The 27,137-nt window shown below is 45.9% G+C and overlaps 1 protein-coding gene across 7 annotated transcripts in view; it reads left to right on the top strand.

The window, feature by feature from the left end:
• The first annotated feature begins 17,095 nt into the window (after positions 1-17,095).
• Positions 17,096-27,137, top strand: part of NKTR (natural killer cell triggering receptor) — a 42,986-nt gene continuing 32,944 nt past the window's right edge. For 4 of the 7 annotated variants that reach the window (XM_063172344.1, XM_063172255.1, XM_063172088.1 and 1 more), the window contains exons 1-2: positions 17,111-17,129; positions 17,398-17,477. In XM_063172344.1, coding sequence (XP_063028414.1) covers positions 17,420-17,477 — 58 coding nt within the window. In that variant the 5' untranslated portion in view covers positions 17,111-17,129; positions 17,398-17,419. Of the gene's footprint in view, positions 17,130-17,397; positions 17,478-27,137 lie in introns of all 7 variants that reach the window. The other 3 variants (XM_063172169.1, XM_063172005.1, XM_063172425.1) reach the window with 2 other exon arrangements.

Here is a 27,137-nt window from a genome sequence, read left to right as displayed (position 1 = left end):
AGCCACAGGACACCTGAATCTTTCAAAGAGAATTTATTGCCTTCTTATTGGAAGAAATGAACTTCTTCCTGCCTCAAAGGCGCTCTCAGGATTCAGAGGAAGAAGTTGACTCTGACCAGACAGAATCCTGTGTTTGAATGGAATTTATGCATCATGTATGAGGTGTATGAATATGCAGCAGGTTATTGTTCTTAAGGGTTAATCCTCTGTTAACGTGGGTCCTTTTTTGGGCTCATGGTGCCCAGAAAAAGGTACCCGGACATCCGTAACTCTTTGTATTTATTGTCTCATATTGTCTCAATCCAATTTGTCCAAATTGTTATTACTCTGATTGTGTTACTACTTTTATAACCATTTTATTACTATTAAACGTTTAAAAATTTTTAAAAACAAGTGATTGGTGTTTTTCACACGCAGATAAATTTCCATTGCTCCTGCTGTCCCTGTGCCATGAACGCTGAGCAAACCCGCAGCCAAAGGAGCAGCTCGGGAGGAGCTGAGAGCGCCCTGAGCTTTGAGGAGGTTTCGCGTTACGTTCACCCCGGAGTCAAGCAGCAGCTTGGAATATTTTTATCAGCAGGGAGCCCCGAGTACTTTTGACTTTTAAAAAGCCTGAGCAGCATAAGCAATAAACCAGATGTGCTGTTTGTCTGCTAAATGCAGCCCCATCACCGAGGTTTCATTCTGTGTCCATGTGAAACGGGGAGTAGAGGGCACCATGCCTCTGGAAAGGAAATTAATAATCAATTCCACATTTATACTGGCAAAGAATCCCACCATTGTAATACTTAAGTGACCAGAATGGGGATTAGCTTTGATTTTATTATTTCTTACTTCCCTCTGCCAGGAAGAGCTGCTTGGCAAGGCAGGGCAGGCAGGGCCAGACCTGCACCCCAGCTCAGGCAAGGACCAGGGGCAGGGTGCTTGTGAAAAATGCATGTATTTTATGATTGGCTTTTCGCAAATATTAAAATGAATATTATATGTGTTGTGTTAGAAAGTAATGCTGTATTAATTCTCTTAAGTACTGTGTAAAATATAGAAAGTAATGCTGTATTAATTCTCTTAAGTACTGTGTAAAATATAGTTTTAAGTTATAAAAATTGTTAAAATAGAAATGATGCTATGTAGGATACTTTCTTTAAAGAAAGGACTCACAGTGAGACAGCAGCCACAGGACACCTGAATCTTTCAGAGAAAGAGAATTTATTGCTCCATTATCAGAAGAAATGAACTTCTTCCTGCCTCAAAGGCACAGTTAGGATTCAGAGGAAGAAGTTGACTCTGACCAGACAGAATCCTGTGTTTGAATGGAATTTATGCATCATGTATGAGGTGTATGAATATGCAACAGGGTATTGTTTTTAAGGGTTTATTCTTTGTTAACAGGGGTCCTTTTTCGGGCTCGTGCTGCCCAGAAAAGAGTACCTGGACATCCGTAACTCTTTGTTTTTATTGTCTCATATTGTCCTAATTCAATTTGTCCAAATTGCTATTACTCTAATTGTGTTACTATTTTTATAACCATTTTTATTACTATTAAACTTTTAAAATTTTTAAAACAAGTGATTGGCGTTTTTCACAATGCTGAAACAGATCCCTCAAGCCCAGGGGTGCAGGTTCATGGGGAAAACTCCAAGCAGGAATTCTCAGGTTTCCACAGCAGCCTGATCCAACGTTCCAGCTGCCCTGCACCAGGGCTGACCCTGAGCACCTGCAGCCAAAGGGAGGGGCAGGAAGAGGCTGCAGAACCTGTTGGTGCACTCAGGGCTGTGACTCTCATCTCCTTTCCCACCACTGTTTGTCCCCATTCATTGTATTTGTTGGGAATGTCTCCATGAGGGCAGGAATGATGAATTTGACTTTATGGTTTTAGAAGGCTAATTTATTACTTTATGATATGATATTATATTGAAGAATACTATAGTAAATTAAAGAATACAGAAAGGATATTTACTCAATGCTAAAAAGCTAATAATGAAAATTTGTGACTCTTTCCAGAGTCCTGACACAGCTTGGCCCTGATTGGCCAAAGAGTGAAAACAACTCACAGCAGAATCCAATGGAACAATCACCTGTGGGTAAACAATTTCTAAATACATGTTACATGAGCAAAACACAGGAGAAGAAAATGAGATAAGAATTGTTTTTAGGTTTTCTGAGACTTTTCAGCTTCCCAAGAGAAAAATCCTGAGCGAAGGGATTTTTCCAGAGAATGTGAATGCCACACACACAATGTTACAAAGATCCTGCTTTGGAGGAGCGGGTGTGAAATGCTTGGTGCACAGATATCATCCCTCAGAGGCCACATTCACCTCAAGGTGTTCAGGGCCACCAGTTTGGGGTGCAAAGCTCTGTAGATGCTCCCAACAGGCTCTGCTGTGCTGGGATCACACCAACGGGGCAGCCAGCAGGGCTTCTGTCCCCTTCAATGAAGTGTCAGAGCCTCTGTCCCCTGCTGTCCCCTCTCAAAGGACCACAAAGATGTTCTGAGGGCTGCAGCATTTCGGCTCTGGAGCCAGGCTGAGAGATTTGGAGAACAGAAGGCTCCAGAGAGACCTTAGAGCAATTTCCAGCAGCTAAAGGGGCTCCAAGGGAGCTGGAGAGGGACTTGGGACAAGAGCCTGGAGTGACAGAACACAGGGAATGGCTTCCCACTGCCAGAGGGCAGGGTGAGATGGGATTTTGGGAAGGAATTCTTGGCTCTGAGGGTGCTGAGGCCCTGGCATGGGGTTTCCAGAGAAGCTGTGGCTGCCTCTGGATGCCTGGATGTGTCCAAGGCCAGGTTGGACAGGGCTTGGAGCAACCTGGGATAGTGGAAGGTGTCCCTGCCATGGCAGGGGTGGCACTGGATGGTCCCTTCCAGCCCAGGCCACTCTGTGATTCTATGGAAGATGGTGGCAGTCACTTCATCCATCTGGGCCTGCAGCTGAGAATGAGGGGGACAATCCTGTGTGCAAGGCAGTGACTGAATCCTGAGAGTGAGCACAGGGCAGGACAGAGCCAGAGCACTCAGGGGGGACAGTGACCTGGAGGGGAACAGAAATGCAGGTGACAACCCCTGAGAGCCTCCCACAGCACCTGGGCAAGGGGAGCACAGCAGCTCCAGTGCCAGGGGCCACGAGTCCAGCAGATGCCACACAAATGCAGAGCACGAGGCAGGTGCAGGAAGCCAGGAGCAGGTCAGGATCAGCAAGGAACAAGGCAGGGCACACACAGAGACCTCAGCGTCCCTCAGGCAAGGCAATGAGCTTCAGTGCAGCTCCTGAAATACAGGAGAGAGACCCAGACAGGTCCTCCCACACACTCACAGCTCAGCAGGAGGATCCAAAGCCATGGCTGAACCTCGTCAGGGCTCCCCCAGCACAGGCAGCCCCAGCCCAGGGAAGAGAGGAGGCTGCAGAGCTCAGTGGTGCATGCAAGGCCCCGAGGGGGTCTCCTCTCTCCCTGGACATCCTCTTGTCATGCTGCATTAACATTTAAGACCAGACACAGGCCAGGAGCCTCTCCAGCTGTCTGGGACTGTGAGGGAGCTGTTTGCAGCTTTGTGCTCCTCAAAACAGAGCCTCCCTCTCTCTGTTCCCTTTCCCCCTGCAATTCACAGCACCTTCAGGCTTTAAAAATTATCAGCAGCTTCATACTGGAGAGCTTTGGTGTTTCTTGGGAACTAACAGGTCGTTCAGAATAAATGTTAAGACATTTCTTCCATCATTGCTGCTGCTGCTCCTCCTCAGGACTGGTCCTGCACTGACAGGACGTGGTTTAAAAGCTCAGCCATTTTTCTGCCCCACAAATAAGCTAATTGACAGTATCTCCACCTGTAAATAAAGGTCAGGGTTCATCCTGTGACCTGAGAGCAGGGATCCTGTTGATGCAGCTGAACTGTGCTCCTGCTCTCCCCACAGGACAGGCTCCTTCCTGCTGCTGGTCCATGGCTCTCTCAGAGCCTGAGGCAGGCAGGAGATGCCAACAGCATCCCAAAGTGATGCCAACATCTGCACAGATGTGTCCACACCAGGGTCCCTCTTTACTGGTTTTAGGTGTCCATGTGTCAGTTTCTCGGCTGTTTTAATGACCTGGAAAGGCCCGGGGTGGCCTTGGGCAGCCCGCTCTCCAAAGGACGAGAAGAGGCTTCAGGTTTTTTCTCGGTCTCGGTGTTTATTAATTGTTTATCTAAAAGATTTTCTCTTGGCCCGACAGAGGTCTGCTCAGCAGCCAGCCATGGGCACACTGAGAGCCCCCGGGGCGGTCACCTATTTTTATACTCAAAATTACGTATACAATATTTATCAATTTCCCCCAATACCTTTTACCCTTATTAACCAGTGCACTTTTAGTAATAACCAATCCCAAAGTGCCAACATCACCACAGAAGATGGAGGCCAAGAAGAAGAAGGACAGGACACGCCCCAATTCCTCCATCTTACTTCTCCAGACCCCCCTGTACAGAAATCCTAAACCCTGTGTCTCACACTCTAATTAACCCATCCCTTCACCATTCACCCAGTGAAATCCTCCCATCCTCATACAGGTGTCGTCTCCCGTGCAGGATCAAAGTCCAGCCACCAGACACTTCTGGCAACATTCCAGGACCTCCGAGCCCCCCAAGGGTGGTCTCGGTCACTCTGCACATCACTCCTGAGGTGCTGAGATCCCACATCCATGCAGTCCTTGAGGTGGATATGTAATTCTTTGTAAGATTTGATCCTAAAAACTGTCTCATTTTCTTCTCTGATTCCCAACTCAAAAAGGGAATGTAGCTGCCCTCCTCAGGTTGCTGATTTTTACTTCCCCCTCTTTCATACCAAGTTACAGACTGTATAGAGAAATACTTGGGGAAAAATCCAATCCCAAATGAGGTCAGACAGGACCATTTCCTCATCCCCTTTAGCTCTCACTATCTGAGGACTTGGGTGCTGATCCTTCTGCCTTTTCCAGCTTTATTTTTTTTTGCCTGCCCTGTGTCACTGGCCAGCCTGGCTGAGCTGGAGGTCCAGCTTCCCCTCAGTGCCAGCATGTAGGAATGCAGCACTTCAGAGAGGCAGGAACGACCTTGGTTTGCATCTCCTGTCCCCTGTGGCACTGTCAGACACCAGATAAAGAGCCTCTGTGCTTGATGAGTGCTCTTGCTTTCTCTGAGCCAGAAGGAATATTTCAATTTCACAGCCTGAGTTTCCCTTCTTAACCCTTCCCCTACTCTCAGGGTATTTTTATTCTTCCCAGTCTCCAAGAAGATTCAGACTGCAGGTTATGTTTGACTAATTAGCAGTAGGCAAATATGCAGTTTTATAATGTTCAAAGAACCTTTTTTCCCCCTGGGGATTCTTAGAATTAGTGATTTAGAGTAACAACATCATCCACCACACAAACACACCCTGCTGGAGCACCTTCATGCTGAACGCACTGCAAATTTTTAAAAAAGCTTATCAAGAGTGGCCAGGGATAATTAGAGGGGGAATGAAGGCCTGGCAGCAGCAGCCAGGAGCACCAGAGCTCACAGCCCCAGTAAAATGCTGTTGTTTAATGAATCCTGGTGACAGGATTGACACAGCAGGAGGAACTGTGGCACCCGCAGTGAGTGACAGTGCTGGGGTAGCACACCCTGCTCATCCAAAGAGAGAGGAGCAGTGCAGTTGCTGCTCCTTCCACCCTGCTTCAAATCCCTGTGCACAGGGATGCAACCTTTGGGATGTCTCATGGATTCACTGAATCGTTTTCATGCTAAAGATCTCTAAGGTCATCAAATTCTACCATTAATCCAGCACTGCCCATTCACCACCAAACCACGACCCAAGTATTACAGCGACCTGAGGGGGTCGCTGGGGATGGTGAGAGATGGACAAGAATCTTGTTTCTTGATCAGAAGGCTGGATTTATTGATCTATGATATATAATACATTATGACTATACTAAATAGAATAAAGAGAGAAGTTGCAGAGGCTTCCTAAGCTAAGAATAGAAAGAAAGAATCTATAACAAAGTTGTGTCCAGGGACTCTGTCCCCAGCTTGCTCCTGTGATTGGCCCTTAATTATAAACATGGGAACATGAATCAATCACAGGTGCATCCTATTGCATTCCACAGCAGCTGATAACAATTGTTTACATTCTTCTTCTGAGGCCTCTGCCTTGCAGAAGACGCAGAAATCTGAAAGAAAGGATTTCTGTGAAAAAATGTCTGTGACACCCAAGTGCCACATCCACCCATTTTTTGAACACTTTCAGGGAAGTGTTTTACTACAATGTGTAAAATATGAGGTTTTTAGGTTCCGGGATAATGGGAAACCAAGGAAAATCCTTTCCAGAGCAAAGGTACTTTTTAAATATTATAACAGGAGAGCAGAGCAAAAATTTCAATCCCTGCGAGCATTTTTTAAAAAGCACTCCAGCTGTCTTTGCTTTAAAAATCTTAGAGGCTTAAATTTGGGTTTATGATCCTTTGGGGTTGGATTCAGGGGATGAGCATCTGGAGGTGATGTATCTGAGATACCAGAATACCCAGATACCACAGAAACTGTGCCATGGTAGGGACACCTCCCACTACCCCAGGCTGCTCCAAGCCCTTCCACCCTGGCCTGGGACACTTGCAGGGCTGAAGCAGCCACAGCTTCCATGGACAACCTGTGCCAGGGCCAGAAACCTCCCCATCTTGCTGCCACATCCTTTAAGATCTCATTACAGCCTGATCCAGAACTGCTTCCTAATCCAGAGCAATGCCCACACATCCCTTGTGTGGCATTCACATTCTCTGAAAAACATCCCTTTGCTCAGGATTTTTCTCCTAGGAAGCTGGGAAGCCTCAAAAAAAAAAAAAAAAAAAAGGAAAACAATTCTTATCTCATTTGCTTCTCCTGTGTTTTGCTCATGTGGAATGTGTTTGGAGATTGTTTACCCACAGGTGATTGTTTCATTGGATTCTGGTTGAGTTGTTTTGACTCATTGACCAATCAGGGCCAATTATTATTATTAATATCATTCATTATTATCTTTTTAGCATTAAGTAGCTTTTCTGTATTCTTCAGTATAGTTAGTATAGTATTCTTTAATATAATATAGTATTATAAAGCAATAAATTGGCCTTCTGAGAACATGGAGTCAGATGCATCATTCCTGCCTTTGTCAGGGCATTTCCCTGCAATTACAATACCCAAATTGTAATTTTACAATTTATTTACAATACAATTTATTTACAATTATTTTACAATAGATTTACAATTTATTTACAATACAATACACAAATACAACAAATATTTGGTGGGTATTAAGCAGGGAAGGATGCAGAAAATGACAATGTGCTCACATCTGCACAAATCCCAGAAGTCAGGCAGGCTCAGCCTTACAGGTGGTTTCAATGTTGTTTTCTCAATTTTCCTCCCAAGATCCCACATTTCACTGCTCTCAGCAAATGATGCCTTTGCTCACAAATATTGTTTCTCCCAGAAACCTCCCTTCTAGGACAAAGCTCATCCAACCGTGGCACTACAACATTCCAGTTACATTTAATCCAAATTAACTTGTCTCAGTTTTCACACATCAGTACCACCAGTGCTGGTAACAGCCCATAAAACGGCGAGGGAGACACCAAAGCACCAGGAAAATGATTCAGAAATTCTGCCCCATTAGGGAGAGAACAAACCAAAAGAAAATCACCGGCCTCGGGAACAGAAAATGAGCTGTGTCCCTCAAACATGATGTTTGCTGGGAATAATGTGGCATATTCATGCTGACTTTTGCAAATGCTGCAATTACTGTCTGGCTGCCTAAATAGTCCCATTTATCTCGGGAGACTTTCTCTGCTCTGTGTGATTTTTCACGGCTCATCCTCGGAGCTGTTTGCTCCCCGGCGGAGTTGTTTACATCCTCGTTATTTTTATGGTTTCCCCCTTCATTTCCCTGTAAGTAGAACAGCAAATGAAAGGTGTGGAGAGGGTGAGTTCCTGCCAGGGGTCAGTGGCAGCTCAGTCAGGCCAAGCAGCAGAAGGTGGTTCTGACAGCAGGTTCATCCTACAATTGTTTGAGACAAGTCAGTGGCTGAGGTTGACTTTAGAGAAGGAAAATGATTTATTTATGTGGTGCTCAGGCAGGAAAACAGGAAGAAAATTAGGCAGAGACACAGTTTTACTTCAAGAAATGAATTGCTTTCACCTCAGAATAAAAGGACACATTATTCACATTTATAGCACCAGGAGGATTTGATTCAGCCACACCTTACTTGTCAGTACCAGCAGGGATGCAGGAGAAAACGTGGCCATGGAGATGCGATTAAAGAAGTTTTCCAATTATTTTCTTTGGCTCATATGTTCTACCTAGACCCAGATGCATCCAGTGTTTGGGTCAGAATGACACTCAAAACCCTTTTCTATTCTGTGGGTTTCAGTTTGGTCAGCTCTGCAGATGTTGGTCAGTAGCACTGAAGCAGCCAGCATCTGAAACATTTTCTGGTGTAGCCAGGATCTAAAAGCCTGGGCAGAAAGAGCCACAGAATGGAATCACAAAACTGTTTAGGTTGCTAAGGTCTTCTAAAATCAAAATTAGCCATTAACATTGCCAAGGCCACCCCACTAAACCATTCTCTAAGTGCTACATCTACACATCTTTTAAATCTTTCCAGGAATGGGGACTCTCTCACTTCCCTGGGCATCCTGTTCCAATGCCTGACCACCCTTCCCATGAAGAAATCTTCCTTAATATCCAATCTAAACTTCTGCTGGTGCAACCTGAGGCCATTTCCTCTCGTTCTGTCCCTGTTTCCTGGGAGAAGGGACCAAGCCCCAGCTGGCTGCACCCTCCATCAGGGAATTGTAGAGATCAAAGCCCCTCTGAGCCTCCTTTTCTGTGGGAACCCCAGTTCCATGGGGTTTATATACAAACCTACGTGTGGGTTTACAGCTGTTTCTTGCCTCAGAAGCTGAGGCTGGATCTGTGCAGCCACTCTTGCATTGATCCTGATTTATGTTTATGGACACTGTGTGATTTTATCCCTCCTTCATTTACCCACATCCATTAACCCTTCCACACCTGACTGCCTGTTAGATACCAACAGACAGAAACAGCTTCATGGCTGGATTTTCCCTCATTCTGTCCCTTAATTCACCATTAAAACTTCATTATTATTGTGATGGTAAAAGGCTCAGTTATTCATTATCACTGTCCCAAAGGCCAGGCAGATCCCCTGGGCAAACACTGGGCAGATTCAAGCACCAGGGCTAAATCTCATAGGGTGATGCAGATTGGAACAGAAATTATTTCCTGCTATCCATAATCCTCCATCAGAAAAGCAACATTTATCTGTCTCTGACTGACAAAAACACATGATTTGAACAGGACATCCAAGCTGCAGGTACAGGATGCCTCACCCACATGGCACCTGCAAAAGATGATCTTTAAAAGCTCTGTTCCAACTCAAACTATTCTATGATTTTCAAAATCTCTGCATGGTTTCTCACATGGCCAATCCTAATTTCTCACACTGGGAGGGAAATTTTGGCAGGCATTGGAAGCAAGCAGGCTGGAGTTTGGCTGCTTCCTAACTCACATTTTATTTACATGTTTAAATTCATGTTGTACTTTAAGCACCTATCTTATCATAAGGCAAACTCTTCCTATGCAGAGGCATAAATAAGGTTTTCACGACATCATGCCAGAGTTTTATATATCTCTGTCCACCAAGATATCTTTTAGTATCAAATTAAGTGAGGCACTGAACTCCCAGCACAGATATTTTGCTGCTGCTGCAGGAAAGAGAAATTGTGATTCCCAAACAGATCGATGCAGTTTCCTGTCTCTGACAGGGGCCAGTGCTGAATGTTTCAGAAGACAACATAAATCCTTCCCTTCTTCCAACCTGCTCTAGCCATAAGTGCACACACTGCACTTAATTGTTCAAGCCAGAAAAATAATGCCTTCCTAACCTTAGCTGATTGTAATTGCATAGAGCTTTATTTGTATCACCATCAATATTCATCTGGATGGGTATTACCAGCACTGCTACCAGAGGCACTGAGTGTTTTATTACTGCTGTTCTCTGAAGGCACTGTGCCAATCCAGGACTCCTGGCAATCCTTCATTCCCTTGATAGAAACCGCCCACTTTGCTGGAACTCCCTGCAGGAATCCATCCTGCCTGTGCCCACAAGCCAAATTTCACAGGGTCACTGAAATATTTGGGAAGACATGGACCTGAAGGATCATCTTCCAGCCCCCCTGCCATGGCAGGGACACCTTCCACTGTCCCCCATCCAGCCTGGCCTTGGGCACTTCCCGAGATCCAGGGGCAGCCACAGCTCCTCTGGGAAACCTGTGCCAGGGTCTGCCCACCCTCACAGGGAGCAATTCCTTCCCAATATCCCACCTAACCCTGCCCTCTCTCAGTTTGAAGCCATTACCCCTATTGCTGTCACTCCATCCTGCCTGTGCCCACAAGCCAGAATTTCACAGCGTCACAGAATCACTGAAATATTTGGGAAGGAATGGACCTGAAGGATCATCTTCCAGCCCCCCTGCAATGGCAGGAACACCTTCCACTGTCCCAGGGTGCTCCAAGCCCATCCAGCCTGGCCTTGGACACTTCAGGGATCCAGGGGCAGCCACTGCTGCTCTGGACACCCTGTGCCAGGGCCTCACCACCCTCACAGGGAGCAATTCCTTCCCAATATCCCACCTAACCCTGCCCCCTCTCAGTTTGAAGCCATTCCCCCTATTGCTGTCACTCCAGGCCCTTCTCCAAATTCCCTCTCCAGCTCTCCTGGAGCCCCTTTAGGGCTCTGAGGCCAGCCCAGACCTTTCTCTCCTCCAGGTGAACACCCCCAGCTCTCCCAGTCTGGCTCCAGAGAAGAGGTGTTCCAGCCCTTGGAGCATCTCCATGAGCTCCTCTGGACCAGCTCCAACAGATCCATGTCTGTCTTGCACTGAGGATTCCAGAGCTGGACAGGGCACACCCAGGTTGGGTCTCATGACAGAGTAGAGGGGCAGAATCACCTCCCTTGACCTGCTGACCTGAATTTTTCCATGCCCTCATTTGTTACCAGGATCCTCTGTTCATTCCTCAGGTTCAAGAGCAGGGAGCTGTTCCCTTTTGCCTACTCAGATCCTCTGTGAATTCCCCAGCTCGCTGCAGCCATGGCTCTGCCAACTGCTCAGCTTTTCCTTCCTGGCACTGCTCTTGCTGTTATTGTCACTCTGCTCTGGAGCCTCAGCTGCAGATTCACTGCTTTAACACCAGAACAAAGCACTGTATCAATCAGTTTCACCTCCCAGCTCACAGGGGCCACTACATTTCACCCAGTTCCCTTCGTGCTGTGCCTTGAATTCTTTATTTTTAAAGCAGTGGCAGCTGTATGGATTTATCCATCCCCGACATGGCTTTGTGTGGAGTCAGCATGGTTTCCATATGATTTAATGGTTCAGGAGCAGCAGTGCATACAAATGGAGCTGCACTTGTTCCAGGGCCAGTTTGGGTCTCAGAGCGATGCAGAGCTCAGCTGGTTCTGCTCGGAGCCAGCTCCAGCCTCTCTGTGCCACATGTCACACCCCTGGAGCAGAAGTTTGGGACAGCAGTGACAAGGTGTCCCACCAGCACCACGTGAAGTCATTTCTGGCTCAGCACAGCCAAGTGATGAATCCCTGCCACTCTGCAGAGCTGCTTTGATGGTCCCCAGCACAGGCAGGGCCCCGAATCTCTGCCTGTATTTGCATCTCAGCTAATTAACAATCCCTCCTGCGAGCTGCAGAAGCTGTCTGAGCCAAAGCTAACAAGCTCTGAAGCACCTGAGCTGACTCAGATTCAGGCGTTTCAAGCCGCATGACAGTGTGTTCTCAGATGGTGCTGGGTGAGAACATCGAGCTGGATTTACACGGCTTTAATAATGCAAAAGCAAAAAAAGGTAAATTAAACTTTAGGGGCAAAAAGAAAGGGAAAAATCTAGGGGAGAGGAATCATCGTGCCATGTTCCCCTCAAAAAGGTATTAATTAAATATTAGTTCAAATCGGAGTGATCCTGGGGATACCACAGCCTCTCACAGGGTTGTGTGGTTGCCTCCAGCGATACAAACGAATTTTCTGTTTCTGCTTGCTCAGTACCATTTTTTATTTCTAATCTCTGCCTTGGTGTCACTTCTGAACAAGAGCGGGCTTTTAGGCAAAATTGCCTTATCCCTTTTCCCGACAGCAGACCGATAGAGGCTGTCACAGTCCTGACCAAAAGCTCTGCCTTGTCACCCACTCCGAGAGCTCAGGATTTAACAGGAGAGACAAGAGGCACAGGGAGACAGATGGGAGATGGCAGGAACACAGTAACACAAACAGTTTAATTTTACTGAGAAGGGAAAAACCTCCCTCGTGCTGCTGTTCTGCAGCGTGTCCCACTTACTGGCTTTCCGTGTAAGACTCCACATGCAGAAGCAGACATGGCATCATTAACCTCCACCATCTCCCAAATTCACTGGTTAATTATACACTGCAGAAACGAACCTCTTGTTTTTGACCTAGTTTGAGTGCTACTGAGTGGGTAAATCATGTCTGATATGAGGTAATACACTTCTGCCTGTGCATAAAGAATAGTTTGTAGTGCTAGCAAGACATCAGGGTGGGAGTTTTTTTCATAATTCTGAATTTTAACACCTTGAAGTAAATGGAAAAAAAATAAATTAATCACTTTAGGGTTGGGATCAGGCCAAGTGTGATCTTGAGATATTCTTAAGACACCGACCCACACATCAGGCATTTATTAGTTAAGGAGATGTAAAATCATCAACTCCTTTATCTACACACAGTAGAATATTTTAAAAATTGAGATATTTCTGTAAAATTATTTAGAGAGAACTCATACTAATGCAGGCAGAGGAGCAAAATAAGCATGTAAATAGAGAGGAAGGTTGTGGAAGCAGGGATCACCCTGCAGCAGCTGGGATGAAATGTGGATTTCAAGGCCTGAAGAAGCCACAAGCACAGGAATATTCCCTGCCCCATTAAGCAATTCACACATAATGGATTAATGAGTTGCTGATATTTCTGTCACGCTGGGGCAGTCATTAACAAATTCTGTTTACTGCCTGGATGGCAGATGGGGCCACCTACTCGTGCCAGGGATGGAAACACTGCTAAAGCTTCAGGGCAGCATGGGGGGCTGCTCAGTAATCCTTCAGGAAGTGTGTTAGTGGCTCAGGTATTACGTGGGCTCACAGGAAATCCCAGGGGAAAGGGAAGCCTGAGTGAAGAGAAGCAGAGGCAGAGTTTGGATGTTTGAGGTTACAGATACCCCTGTCCCCTGGCCAAGTGTGTCCCCACATCAATGCTCCTTCCCAGAAAAAGCCCTGGGATAAAAGCTTTGCTTGAGATGTGCTGTTTCCTCCCCTTTAGCTCTCTAAACTCAAGTGCTGACCTGGGTTTTTTTAATGAAGCCCCTTTTTGCTGTTCCCGTTTGTTCAACAGATAAACTGCCTAGCAGCCTTTCATTTTTAATTTCAAGTGTGCTCAGCACGGAGGCTTGGCATAATTAAAGCCCCTTTTCGGTTCTTCTGGACTGCAATATTTACTTTTAGTAACAAATACCAAAGAAATGGCTTTGCATGAGTGACTGACTGAAGGGAACACTCCAGGCGCTCGTCTGTGCTTCAGTAACAAGTTTTTTAAATTTAAATGTACAATTTTCCAGCTCTTTTTTTTATCTTTGAATGCTCAAAGCCTCAGTGACCCCCGTGAACAGCTCTGAGTCTGTTCTTTTCCTGGTGTCAACACTTTGCATCCCCCTCCTGGAGCAGAATCTGCATGGAACAGTGCAGAGTGAGATTTTGAACAAGCAGCCATGAATTTGTCTCACCAAAGAATTCTGAGCACCAGCCCTCGAACCCAAATGACCCAGATAATGAAAAGCTTTGTTGGAAATTCCTTCTCCTCCTGGGGTAACAAAATGGACATATTTTTGTAATATTATTTGGGGAGAATTCATACTAATGCAGGCAGGGGAGCAAATAAGCATGTGGATAGACAAAAAGTTGTGGAAGTAGAGAAAATCTCATATTTCTTCCCTGCAGCAGCTTGGATGAAATGTGGGTTTCAAGGCCTGAAGAAAGGTAGTAAAATAGTCAGCACCAAGGAGTAGAGCAGAGGTTTTTCAGGCACTAGGCCCTCTACAACCACTTGCTCAGAAAAAAAAACTCTTTTCCCATTGCAGACTCAGGTTCCACGCATGGAATTTGCAAAAAAAGATAAGGAAAAGCCTCTACAAATACCTAAACAAAAGCTGCTTAGCCCAAGCTTTCATGGCCACACGGAGACTAGCAGTTACTAAGGCAATCAAAGACTGTTTGGAAATTAAAGTCTGTGCCCCAGTTCAAGCAGTTTTACCCCAAAATGCCTGCAGGCTCTGTAGCTTTGCAGCCTCCTACTTTTCAACCTCCCAGACCAAGAGGGCTCTGTCTCAGGCAAGAATGCAGCTTCCAGCCAAGATTTGTCACAGTGCATTCTTAGGCATGAACTGTACCACCAAGAAATATCTAAAGCTGATTTGAGATAGGATAAAGTTGGATCTGTGGATGTCAGTGTGCTCAAAAGTTGTGTTTTGGACTGGAAAATAAATAATCAGGAAAATTTTAGGAGGGTGTTTCACCAACTTACGGCTTATCAAACGCGAGAATGACAGAAAGCAATTATTCATAAGTGTGCTGAGTGTGATGCCCCTCACACAGCCTACACCCAGAGCCACTGCCATCAAAGGGCACTTTGTCACTGCTTTCAATGGACACAGGATGTGACCAGAGCAGCATCTGCAGCAGCTCCCAGAGAGGAACACAAGGGAAAAAAAATCTTCATTTGTAACTCAGTGTTTCATCTTTCAAAAGATCAGCTTCAGAAACTCTTCTTTTGGGTATCTCTTTCACCAAGCTGCATATTTATCAGCTCTGTCCTAGACATGATCTTAGGAGCTTATCTCCCAAGTGATCAGAACTTCTTTCCAATTTGCTTTTTTATTAAAATAATCAGGGCTGGAAATCAGCTTCTTTTTTTTTTTTTTTTAACTGCTCACAATCTTTGTTATTTTCATCATGAGCAAGCAGCACATTTACATGTCTTTTTTGAGACTTTCTGCTTATTTATTTGCTCACCTGCCTCTAGCTAGTTCATTCATGAGGACAGACAAGCAAGAAACTGCAGGTGAAAGGGAATCAAGAATCTATTTGAAGATTAAGGAAATCAAGGAGATGTGCTTTCAGATTTTAATTCTGGCAAGGAATTCCTGCAGACCTCCTGCAACTCAACCCCTCAGTAGCTTTGTTTCTCACCTACCACAGAAAAGTGAGGCAAATAACACCCTTCTACTTTATGAGAGCATTTCACAGCCAAATAATTGAGGGCCAGATTTGCTCCTTTTTTTTTTATTTCACATTTTTTGACAGCTTATCCTGTAAGTGTCCCCCCAAGGACCAGCAAACCAGCGTGACAACTCCAGTGACAGGATTCCTGAGGGACCACTTGCACAATCATGTCTTATTAGACCTAATAAAGAATGACAGAATCTGGTTGTTAAAACTTCAAGAGATCCTCATACACTATCGTGACAGCAACCATTAAACTATAGATAAATTACATCTAAAACAATCCCACTTTGCTGCATTCCCAACTGCTAAAACATCCTCTGATTTCAGCGTTGCTACTTTATTCTCAGCAGGGTTTTTTTTTTCATCTAAAACCTCTGAATTTCTCCTCAGACAAGGACATAATTGCAGATACTGCTGCCAGGTAAAATTACTGCAGAGTTCTGGTTTGTACAACTTTTGGGAAACATTGGAAATAATTTGTTTTTTGAGTGCTGAGGACTAAATGTCCTTCCTGCTTGGAAAGAAACAAAACTTCTTTCTGCAGTTACTACAAGTACTGTTACAAGAGGATTTATATAAATTAAATTAATAAACTAAAGTAGTTTAAGCTTCTGAATATCCTTGGTGTGAAGTAATTTTGCCTGAAGGATGTGTTGAGCTGAGGATTTACAGTTTTAACACTCCTTCCTCAACAGTTTGACACTTCAATTTCTCGTTGCCACTTCCACACTCCAGCATGGTCCAACATCCACGACGCAGAATAAATAACCTATGGCCTGCTGCAATCATTAAAATAAATTTGGTTTAAATTATTTTTAGTTTTTAAGACTGAGGCTGAGCAAGAAGCAGGATGACCCCAGGCTGGCAGCAGCCAGGTTCTCATCCTGAGGGGGAATCAGGACTTCATTGCAGCAATCATTTTCCATCCATAATCTTCTGAGGGCTTATTTATACTCGCAAAAATATTTTTCTTTTGTAGAGAGTTGTGAAATTAAATGTGAAATTGAAGAGGTGAAAGAACTGGGAGGGACCCCTGAGCACGGCCATAAGAGTGAGGGGTCAGGGCAGTGAGATACCCCCACCATGGGGGGTTATTTATTCTGTAAAGGTTATTTATTCTGTTATTTATTCACTGTATTTATTCTGCAAAGCTTATTTATGATGCTATTTATTCTCGTTATGTATTCTGTAAAGCCCCTTTGTGCTCCCCGAGCCGCGTTCAAAGAGGTGGGCAAGCAAATTCCCATTCCCATTTGTATAGAGAGGGGAAAACACCGGAGGGAATCGAGCCGCTACTTCCAGGATTCAAACTCACTTACAGGCAATTACACTTCCCACAGGAGGAAAGCATGAGTTAAGAGTTGGATGAGTTGGATTTTTGGTTTTTTTTTTTTTTTTTTTTTTTTAACATTCATCGTTTTAAACGCGGCAGCGGAGAAGCTCGCTCACGCCATGTCTAGCAAGGAGCGAAGCCCTCTTCCCCTCACGGCGCCACTCCCTTTCCCACCCACCCCGGCAAAGCATCAATTAAGAGCTGGATTTATTTTTCACACTATTATTATTATTAATTAATTAAACATTCATCATTTCCAACGCGGCACGGGGGAGGTCCCTCACGGCACCGCCCCCCGGCCCCGCACGCAGAGGGCGGGAAAGCGCGGCGGGCAGGGCGAGCGGGGGGCGTGGCCTGGCGCGGCCATTGAGGCCGGGCGGGTAATGGCGGCCGGGGGCGGCGGCGCCGCCTGGCGGCGGGGCGGGGAGGCAGCGGGGGTTGAGGGGGCCGCGCCGTGAGGGGACAAAGCGCCGGAGCCGCCAGGTAAAACCCCGGGAGAAGGGAGCGATGGGGCGGGCTGGGAAGCGGCTGGGAGGGGGAGGAGGAGGGGATGGGCCGCGCTGACGGCGCCGAGCCCGGCTGCGCGTTCGCGGCAGGAACCGCTTCCCCTCAGAGCGAGTTTCCCCCGCCGCCGGGGTCGGGGCTGAGGCGGAGCCGCCCCGCTGTAATTGAAGCCCTGGGTGAGGAGGGAGGGACGGACGGACGGACGGAGGGAGGGACTGCGGGGGCTCCTTCTGTGCTTTGTGTCCAGGTGGCGAGGCCGAGGGGCGGCCATGGGGGTGCAGGACCGGCCCCAGTGCTTCTTCGAGATAGAGATCAACAGGGAGCCAGGTAAGGCTTTTAAAGGGGCTTTTAAATCACGGGCTTGCCTGCATCATGGGCCCAAGCCGCTAGCAGCGACTTTGGCCATTGATGCGTTATTTCTGAGTTACTTTTTAATAACTTCGGCTGTTTTCTGGGGTGCTGGATGCTCCTCGTTGCCCCTTGAGATCGATTTTTATTTGCACGCGTGAATATAAAGGTTCGGCAGGGCTGAGAGACGCTGTTCTGAAGGTAAAAAGCCGTCTGGTGATGTATTATATATTTTCTATTACATCTTTGTTATGCCACTTCTGTAAACTGTGGAAAATCAGGGCAGACTGAGCAGAGACTGGGTATTTACTCCTATAAGTATTTTTAATGATGCAGTAATTAGAACTGGGAAGGAACTTAGGAGGTCATCTGGGCTAAATCTTTCCTTGTCCTGCTCAAAATGCGTCTTCTGAATGTAAAGGAAGAACCGAACATTTAATCATAGAAGCACAGAACACCTCACCAGCTGGCCTGTTACTGTTAAAAAAAAATCCAATAATTAAAATAAATCCATCTTTTAACTCATATTTTCCCTATACAAGTGTAATGCCCAGAAGCAGTGGGCTGTGAGTTTTAATGCTGAGCAGCAGCTTGGTTCCCTCTTGGGTTTTCCCCCTCTCCGTTAAGATGGGAGTGGAGATTTTCTCACCCATCTCTTTGAACGAGCATTTATCAATGCATATTAGTTGTCTCACACATACTCCGTGCTTTATCTTGCTACCACTTGTCTCTAGAAAAATGAATGTATGTGACGGCTTCATTAGGCTTTCACTTTCATTTTCTGCTTCAATGTTTCTCTGAAAACCTTTGAATTAAGAGCTTATATCTCAGACGTGAATTTCAGCCTCATTCAGATGCAACTGAAACCCTTTCAGTGTTTTATTTCCACCACAGTTTCAGAAGAGAGGCTCTGTTCTAACTTCAGAGACCTGATAGGGCATATCTACAAATCTGTTGCTGTTGGAACTCCTCTCTGAGTTATTTTGATTGGCACTGTGGTTTCTGAACACTTCCAGTGAGGAGATAAGTGAGGATGTAAATGGAGTTTTAATGTGATCTGTTGCTTTAATTTCAGGTGGAATTTACTATGGAATGAGACAACTAAAGCTGTTTCAGGTTGGGCGGGTTTCCACTTAGGCATGGTAGCTTGATGGGATTGATTTAGAGCAAAGACAATTCCTGCTCAATCTCATTTGCTGTTAATCTTTTTAGGTTTGGTGTGGGTTTGTTTGCTTTTTTTTTTTTTTGTTCTGACTCCATGTGAAGGCTCCCTCCCCGTGCTGTTCTCTCTGCTCTCCCTGCACAGGTTGCTGCTCCCATTTCATGATCTCTCCTCCTGCCTCGTCCCCTCCTCAGCCTTGAGCCGTTCATCCCCAGTGAAAATGGATTTGGCTTTGGTGGCTGATGGAGCTGGCAGGGAGGAGCTGCAGCCTTGCTGTTCCTGGTGCTGCAGAGCTGGGCTCACCTGGAGCAGACCCAGGGCTTTGGCTCTCGTTGTGTCTGCCTGCATTTATTTGCTTTTGAAAATAGCAAGAATCTCCCAGCTGCACATCAGACTTGGAGCCCTGCTGGTGTTCATTCCACCTGACTCATGGCTTGGGTTTTTGCAGGGAAAATGCCAGTTTGTAAAATCAGTGCTGGGACTTGTGTGCTGTCTGCTCATGCTGCTTTATTCTGGTGCCTGTTTATCAATTCACCATGCAACTCTGGCTCAGGATTTAAGGATATATTTAAAAAGCTTAAATGTTGCTCTCTTAGCTTTAAGATGACCTTCAAAAGCTGAGTCAAGTGGTAAATCAGAGCTTCCAGATGACACCAAGCACTAACTCTGAGAGATGTGCTCTCCTGCTGGCACTAGTGAGGGATTCATTTTAACTTTTCCACTGCCAGCAGATTTCCAAACGAACATTTTGCTTATTTTGACTTCAGTAAATAAACTGATAAAAAGGCTTTTTGCATTTCAGGAGGAGTGGTGAAATGCATCACTTTTTATTTGTTCAAATGTTCATCCAAACGAGCATTTTGCTTATTTTGACTTCAGTAAAAAAGCTGATAAAAAAGCTTATTGCATTTCAGGAGGAGTGGGCAGCAGAACAGCCCTGCATTTTGTTGCCAGCCAAGACAAAAGGCCTTGCCCCTCCTTGTGTGCCCTGAAAAGCTGAACCAACATCCCCACAGCATGCAGGGAGAAGGGGATGTGCCCCTTGCAGCACTGTGTGCATCCTTGTGCCTGCAGAACACAAAACTCTCCTTTTTCACACTCTGCCAGCCCAGAGCCATTCCCCCCACGCAGCTGCCAAGCCTGGGCTGTGCCCTGGCAGGCTGTGCCAGGATACCTGCAGCAATCCAAAGCCAGCTCAGTTTTACTCTCACAAGATCCCTTGGAGAGTGCAGGAGTGCAGCTCTGCCCTGGCTGTTTCCAGAAGCTTTGTTACAGCTTTTGTGTCCTTATTTCATTACAGCTGCAGAACCTTGGAATGAAGCTCAGTGCCAGCTTGTACTTGCCTCTCACAGTGGGGCAAACTTTGTTGGCTTGGTGGTTTTTAGAGCTAAATTTAGTCTGCTTTTAAATAAGTTGCCTGTTCAGCATTTTTGTAATGAATGCAGGTTGTGGCTCATAATTTTTAAAGGGCAAATGGAAAACAAATCAGGAAGAAGCATTTCTTTTGATGCTGGCACAAATAGTGCTGCTCCTTTCTTTTGAGCCCCCCACCAGTGGATTTTGAATGTGCACACAGGATTGAAGTGCTCACAGTATTCCAAGAATTTTGGGATGGCAGCAGATGCATGTTTAAATAATTCTGTCTTTACTGGGTGAGGCAAAATCTGTGTGGAGCTGCAGAATTCAGGTACTGTGGTAATTGGAACAGATGTCCCACCAGGATGTCACAGATGCAGTCTGCTGCTCCAGCAGCTCCTGTGACCATCCAAAGTTTTTTTCCCACCCCCTGACTGGTTTCATCCATCATGAAGTTTGGTAAATTTCTCAGTTTTGCTTTGTTTCATTCTTATTCATAGAATAATTTATCTTTTTTTTTTTTTTCCTCCTGTCTTCTGTTACTGTTTGACCCCTGGCTCATTGATTTGTTCCACTTCATTTTCTTTCATTCCTGGGATGTGTCCCTTCCCAGAACAGTCTGGTCTTTCCTTACTTCTCTCTTTCTGCTCACTTTAGCCTGAAGTTTGATGTATTTTGGGATTTCAGCTGCTATGAATTTATGTGAAAGGAGCAACCTTGCAAAAATCATTCTCTTGTGCCTCCAGTAATAGACCCAGTGATGCTTTGTGGGGTTTTTGTTAAATTCCTAAAGACAGAAACTGTTCTCAACTGGCTTCATGTTAACTTTTAGTCTTTAGAAGGGAAAAATTTGTATATTTGCAGAAAATAGAAGCCAGAACTTTGGCTGTCCATGAAGCCACTGTGTGTGGGACAGCAGGAGCCAAGGGGATCCCATATGGAGAAAACATTTCTCAGGGGTGGAAAATGGACATTTGAAAGGAATTGATTCAATAAAAAAATTATTCAGAATAACCATGTGGAATTGTCAGTGCAGGATGAAACACCCTGAAGTCTCACCCTGAGGTCTGGAACAAGTTGGAGCAGTCAATAAAAGAAAAATTGCTCAGTCTCTTGTCCAGGAGGCCAAGTGCAGCCTCTCACTTCCATATTCCTGGGAACTGAGCCCACAACTGTTTGGTGTGTGCAGGACTGAAATAAGTTTGGTTTTGTGTGGAAGATGGAGGGAATTTCAGGTGGTGTTTGTGAAGAATGGGCTTAGAGAGAAGTTTATGGAGCTTTTCCTTGCCAAGAGTGCAGCTGGGGCATGGAGGTGTTAGCAAAGTGTTCATGTGCCAGGGCTGCACATCCCTGCTCAGGGATGATCCATTCTTCAAACTCATATTTTAAATTTTAAATCAAATCCATTCTTGTTCCACACTAAGGTTTTATTTCCTTGAAAACTGGAGCCACATTTCTACTTTGAAGCAGTTTTTTTTTTTTTAAATTCATATGCTTTAGCATTGACAGATTTAGGGATAAACAAATTAATAAAATTGAAATAAAGTCCTTTTAGTGAGCTGTTATTGGAACTTGTATGCAAATGTGTGTGAGCCTTTGGGCCCTTGAGCTTTTCCTTGCAAAGAGTGCAGCTGGGGCATGGAGGTGTTAGCAAAGTGTTCATGTGCCAGGGCTGCACATCCCTGCTCAGGGCAGCAGGGCATCCATTCTTCAAACTCATATTTTAAATTTTAAATAAAACCCATTCTTGTTCCACACTAAGGTTTTATTTCCTTGAAAACTGGAGCCACGTTTCTACTTTGAAGCAGTTTTTTTTTTTTTAAATTCATATGCTTTAGCATTGACAGATTTAGGGATAAACAAATTAATAAAATTGAAATCGAGTCCTTTTAGTGAGCTGTTATTGGAACTTGTATGCAAATGTGTCTGAGCCTTTGGGCTGTGCATCATTGTCTCCCTGCCTGGAATCCCTTCTTTCTCCTTCAGCAGGATATTCCTGCTGATAGGCTGCCAAAATACCTCTGCTTTGGTTCACTCTTCAGAAATTGAGAAAAGATGATAAAATCCAGTAGATGCAGTTTTGAAAAACCAGGTTTGTTTTGGGAGTTTGTAGCTGAACTCAATACCTGTGGGTTCAAACGTAATAAAATGTAGCAAACCACTTCCCATTACTTGGAAAATAACTTGAAACAATGTGTGTTTGCCTCCAAAGGGGTTTTTTTCCAAAAGGTTAAGCAGCTAAATGAGAGGATTTACCTTTGAAACAATAAATATTTGAAATCAATGATTATTTTAATAAACTTTGCTAGCAGGAGCCCTTATTGCAGTATAGCATGGACATTCCTACCCTGATTAATTAGAATCAAGTACTAACTCTTCCTCAGCTAGAAAATTGTTAGGGAGTTCAAAAACAAAAGAAAAAAAATCATCTTTTAGTTTGAAGACAGAGTTCTGAAATTGGATTATTCTTGCTCATTTTGCCTTCTGGTTTCTCTAATTGGTGCAGCTCATTAGCTGCAGAGAGCACTTCATCACATTTCCAAACAGATTTTATACAGGCATCACTTAATAAATGCATCACTTAAATAATGCACAGATTTCTTTCACCACTTACTCCGATTCTTTAAAAAATAAGTTCAAAGCCTGCTTGCAAATAATACTTTTATCAAATTATTGTTTCATAAATAATGGGCAAGTGCAATCCCAGCAGATTTTAATTTAGCCTGGAGTTGGGGTGTCTGTGCTGTCATTTCTTGGTTAAATCCAGCTGAGGGCTCTGGGTAGGTTTGTGAGCAGCTTTGCTGACTGGCCTGACTTTGTAGCGATTTTTGTTTGTTTATTTTAATTTACTGTGCAAATCTTGTGGTTAGTCACCGAGAGCTTGTTCCCTGATCACATCACTGAACCTTTGCATGGGGAAATAAGTGCAAAAACTTCAGTAAGTCCAAGTGCCGAGTCCTGCACTTCGGCCACAATAACCCCTGCACCGATACAAGCTGGGGACGGAGTGGCTGGACAGTGCCCAGGTGGAAAGGGACCTGGGGGTGCTGGTGACAGTCGATTGAATGTGAGCCAGCAGTGTGCCCAGGTGGCCAAGAGGGCCAATGCCATCCTGGCCAGTGTCAGGAATGGAGTGGCCAGCAGGAGCAGGGAGGTCATTCTGCCCCTGTACTCGGCACTAGTGAGGCCTCACCTGGAGTATTGCATCCAGTTCTGTGTGGGATCTCAGCACCTCAGGACTGAGGTGCAGAGTGGCCGAGACCACCCTTGGGGGGCTCGGGAGTCCTGGAATGTTGCCAGAAGTGTCTGGTGGCTGGACTTTGATCCTGCACGGGAGACGACACCTGTATGAGGATGGAAGGATTTCACTGGGTGAATGGTGAAGGGATGGGTTAATTAGAGTGTGAACACAGGGTTTAGGATTTCTGTACAGGGGGGTCTAAAGAAGTAAGATGGAGGAATTGGGGCATGTCCTGTTCTTCTTCTACTTCTTCTTGGCCTCCATCTTCTGTGGTGATGTTGGCACTTTGGGATTGGTTATTACTAAAAGTGCACTGGTCAATAAGGGTAGAAGGTATTGGGGAAAAATGATAAATATTGTATACGTAATTTTGAGTATAAAGATAGGTGACCACCCCGGGGGCTCTCAGTGTGCCCATGGCTGGCTGCTGTGCAGACCTCTGTCGGGCCGAGAGAAAATCTTTTAGATAAACAATTAATAAACACCGAGACCGAGAAAAGATCAGAAGTCTCTTCTCGTCCTTTGAAGTGCGGGCTGCCCAAGGCCACCCCGGGCCTTTCCAGGTCATTAAAACAGCCGAGAAACCGACGGTTCTGGGCCCCTCACTTTAGGAGGGACATCGAGTTACTTGAGCGTGTCCAGAAGAGGGCAACGAGACTGGTGAGGGGCTTGGAGCACAAGCTGTGTGAGGAACGACTGAGGGAGCTGGGGTTGTTCAGCCTGGAGAAAAGGAGACTCAGGGGCGACCTCATCGCTCTCTACAACTTCCTGAAGGGTGTCTGTGCTGAGCTGGGGTCGGTCTGTCCTGAAGGGTGGCTGTGCTGAGCTGGGGTCGGTCTGTCCTGAAGGGTGGCTGTGCTGAGCTGGGGTCGGTCTCTCCTGAAGGGTGCCTGTGCTGAGCTGGGGTCGGTCTCTCCTGAAGGGTGGCCATGCTGAGCTGGGGTCAGTCTCTCCTGAAGGGTGGCCATGCTGAGCTGGGGTCAGTCTCTCCTGAAGGGTGGCTGTGCTGAGCTGGGGGTCGGCCTCTCCTGAAGGGTGGCTGTGGTGAGCTGGGGTCAGTCTCTCCTGAAGGGTGTCTGTGCTGAGCTGGGGTCAGTCTCTCCTGAAGGGTGCCTGTGCTGAGCTGGGGGTCGGTCTCTTTCTCCGGGCGACAACAGATAGAACAAGAGGACACAGTCTCAAGCTGTGTCAAGCGAGATGTAAGTTAGAATTAAGAAGGAAATATTTCACAGAAAGAGTGGTCAGATACTGGAATCATTTACCCAGTGAGGTGGTGGAGTCATCATCCCTTGAAGAATTCAGAAAAAGACTGGATGTGGCACTTGCTGCCATGATCTAGTTGAACAGTTAGAACATGGGCTGGACTTGATGATCTTATAGGTCTCTTCCAGCCTAGAAATTCTGTGATTCTGTGAAATGAAGCTGAAGAAAGCACTGAAATTGTCTGCACTGAATGGATCATCTCAGAGGAGAGGTGTCTAAATCTGGGGAAATAACAGCATCTCAAGGGCTTTTTTTATCTGTGTTATATCAGCATGTACCTCAGTTCCAAGTTTAAAATGAGATTTTTCTCTTTTTTTTTGATGAGAGATGAGACAAGAGAAAGATTTGTAGGTGCTAATCATACATACTTGTATATTGAAGTGAAGGGAGACAACTATTTTGGTGATGTATTGAACTCTAATTTATTGATTGATTAGCTACTTTATATAACAGTGTTAATTAACTTCATGCATATTGCAAAATCTAAGCTCACGATAAGCTAACAGAGAAAACTCTAACCACTCCTTTTGTTTTACAATATTTATAATTGTTTATTAAAAACAGAACTAGCGTTTTTACTGTGATATGAAAAATTCTTAAAATTTCTATATCTGTTCTTACTGAGCTGTCTTTTCTCAGAGAGAGTTTTACTTGTTGTGAGAAGACTGAAAACTTTATTGTTTATAAAGTAATGCTTAAAAGAGCCTAATTGTTTCTAGAATCAAGCCTGAGAACTGCTTTAAAAACTGCTTTTACAACTACCTTTTACTTTTCTCTCAACTGTATGCCTTCATAGCCTTTTTCTTTAAGCCATGCTTAAACCAAACTCTCCACACTTGTATTTTTTTTTTGATTAGCAGCTGTTCTTTCTGCATCTTTGCCCGAGGTGTGAAAATGAGTTTGATCTTTCTCTGGCACATTTCATTGCCTGTTTGTCAGTGGAGAACACAAGCTCTCAGTGCTAATGGTGCTCATGCAGTTGCAGTGAAATGCAGGCAGTAACCCAGCAGATGGATTCCCAGTGTGAGGTTTGTGTCTCAGGAGCAGCATTTGCTGTGGCTGCTGCAGGTTTTATCCAGCCCTCATCTCCTAAACTGGATCTGTCATCCTTGGATCTTGGCTGGGTGTGCATTACAATTTGTAGGATTAAGGGATCAGGCTGGATGGGCATGGAGTAACCTGATCTAGTGCAAGGTGTCCCTGCACATGGAACTGGATGATTTAAGGTCCCTTCCAGCAGAGATCATTCTGTGATTTTATGAGCACCTGGCAGATTTGTTATTGACAAAGCACTGGTGAAAAATACTGCTGGAAGTTATGAATGTCTCCTTCCATCTTCTGCCTTGTCATCTGCAGGAACATCAGAGAGTGGTGTCTGCTGGTGCTAAATGTGCTGGGTTTGCAGCAAAATCCTTCTGCAATTTATGCCTCAGAGCACCAGTCCCTTCTGGAGGCTGCAGGGACTGACAGCCCTCAGTTCCTTGGCACTGGGCTGAGAGCAGAATGGGGGCAGTGCCAGCTCTGTCCCTGGAAAGTGTCCTGTGTGACTTCACACTGAGTGCAGGAGGAATCCTCCTGCAGAGACAGAGTTGGGCTGTTCAGCCTGGAGAGGAGGAGGCTCCAGGGAGACCTTCCAGGAGCTGGAGGGGCTCCAGGAGAGCTGGAGGGGGACTCACATGGGGATGGAGCAGTGGGACAAGGTGTTCAGCTGAAGGAGGATGGGTTTACATGAGATATTAGGTAGAAATTCCTCCCTGTGAGGGTGCTGAGCCCTGGCACAGGGTGCCCAGAGAAGCTGTGACTGCCCCTGGATCCCTAGGAGTGTCCAAGGCCAGGTTGGACAGGGCTGGGAGCAAACTGGGACAGTGGGAGTGTCCCTGGAGCAGCTGGGACAGTGGAAGTGTCCCTGGAGGAGCCTGGGACAGTGGAGGTGTCCCTGGAGGAGCTGGGACAGTGGAAGTGTCCCTGGAGGAGCTGGGACAGTGGAGGTGTCCCTGGAGGGAGCTGGGACAGTGGGAGTGTCCCTGGAGGGAGCTGGGACAGTGGAAGTGTCCCTGGAGGGAGCTGGGACAGTGGAGGTGTCCCTGGAGCAGCCTGGGACAGTGGAGGTGTCCCTGGAGCAGCTGGGACAGTGGAAGTGTCCCTGGAGGGAGCTGGGACAGTGGAGGTGTCCCTGGAGCAGTCTGGGACAGTGGGAGTGTCCCTGGAGGGAGCTGGGACAGTGGAGGTGTCCCTGGAGCAGTCTGGGACAGTGGAAGTGTCCCTGCCATGGCAGCAGAGCTGGGACTGGATGAATTTCCAGGTCCTTCCCACCCCAAACCATTTTGGGGTCTCTCCCACGACTCTCTCCAGGCTCAGGTGGCTCTGCAGCTCCGTGACTCGGTCACTGCTCACTTTGTGCACAGAGCAGTGGGAGTGGGATTTGTGTTCTCCTGAATTCCTGGGCCAGGATGGAAACTGGGAACTGTTCAGCTGAGCTGGGCTGGCTGGTGTGTTCCTTGTAGGAGTGCTCAACCCTCACAGCCCAGTGCTCTCTTCACCTGCAAACAGCCCTTGTGTCCCAGTGCTGCTTACAGAAGTGCTGTTTGATGGGGGGTCTTTGAATATTCTCTATTTC

This window comes from Melospiza melodia, chromosome 1 (genome assembly GCF_035770615.1).
Source record: "Melospiza melodia melodia isolate bMelMel2 chromosome 1, bMelMel2.pri, whole genome shotgun sequence".
NCBI classification, from domain to species: Eukaryota; Metazoa; Chordata; class Aves; order Passeriformes; family Passerellidae; genus Melospiza; species Melospiza melodia.
This window is presented reverse-complemented; position numbering and strand designations above follow the sequence as displayed.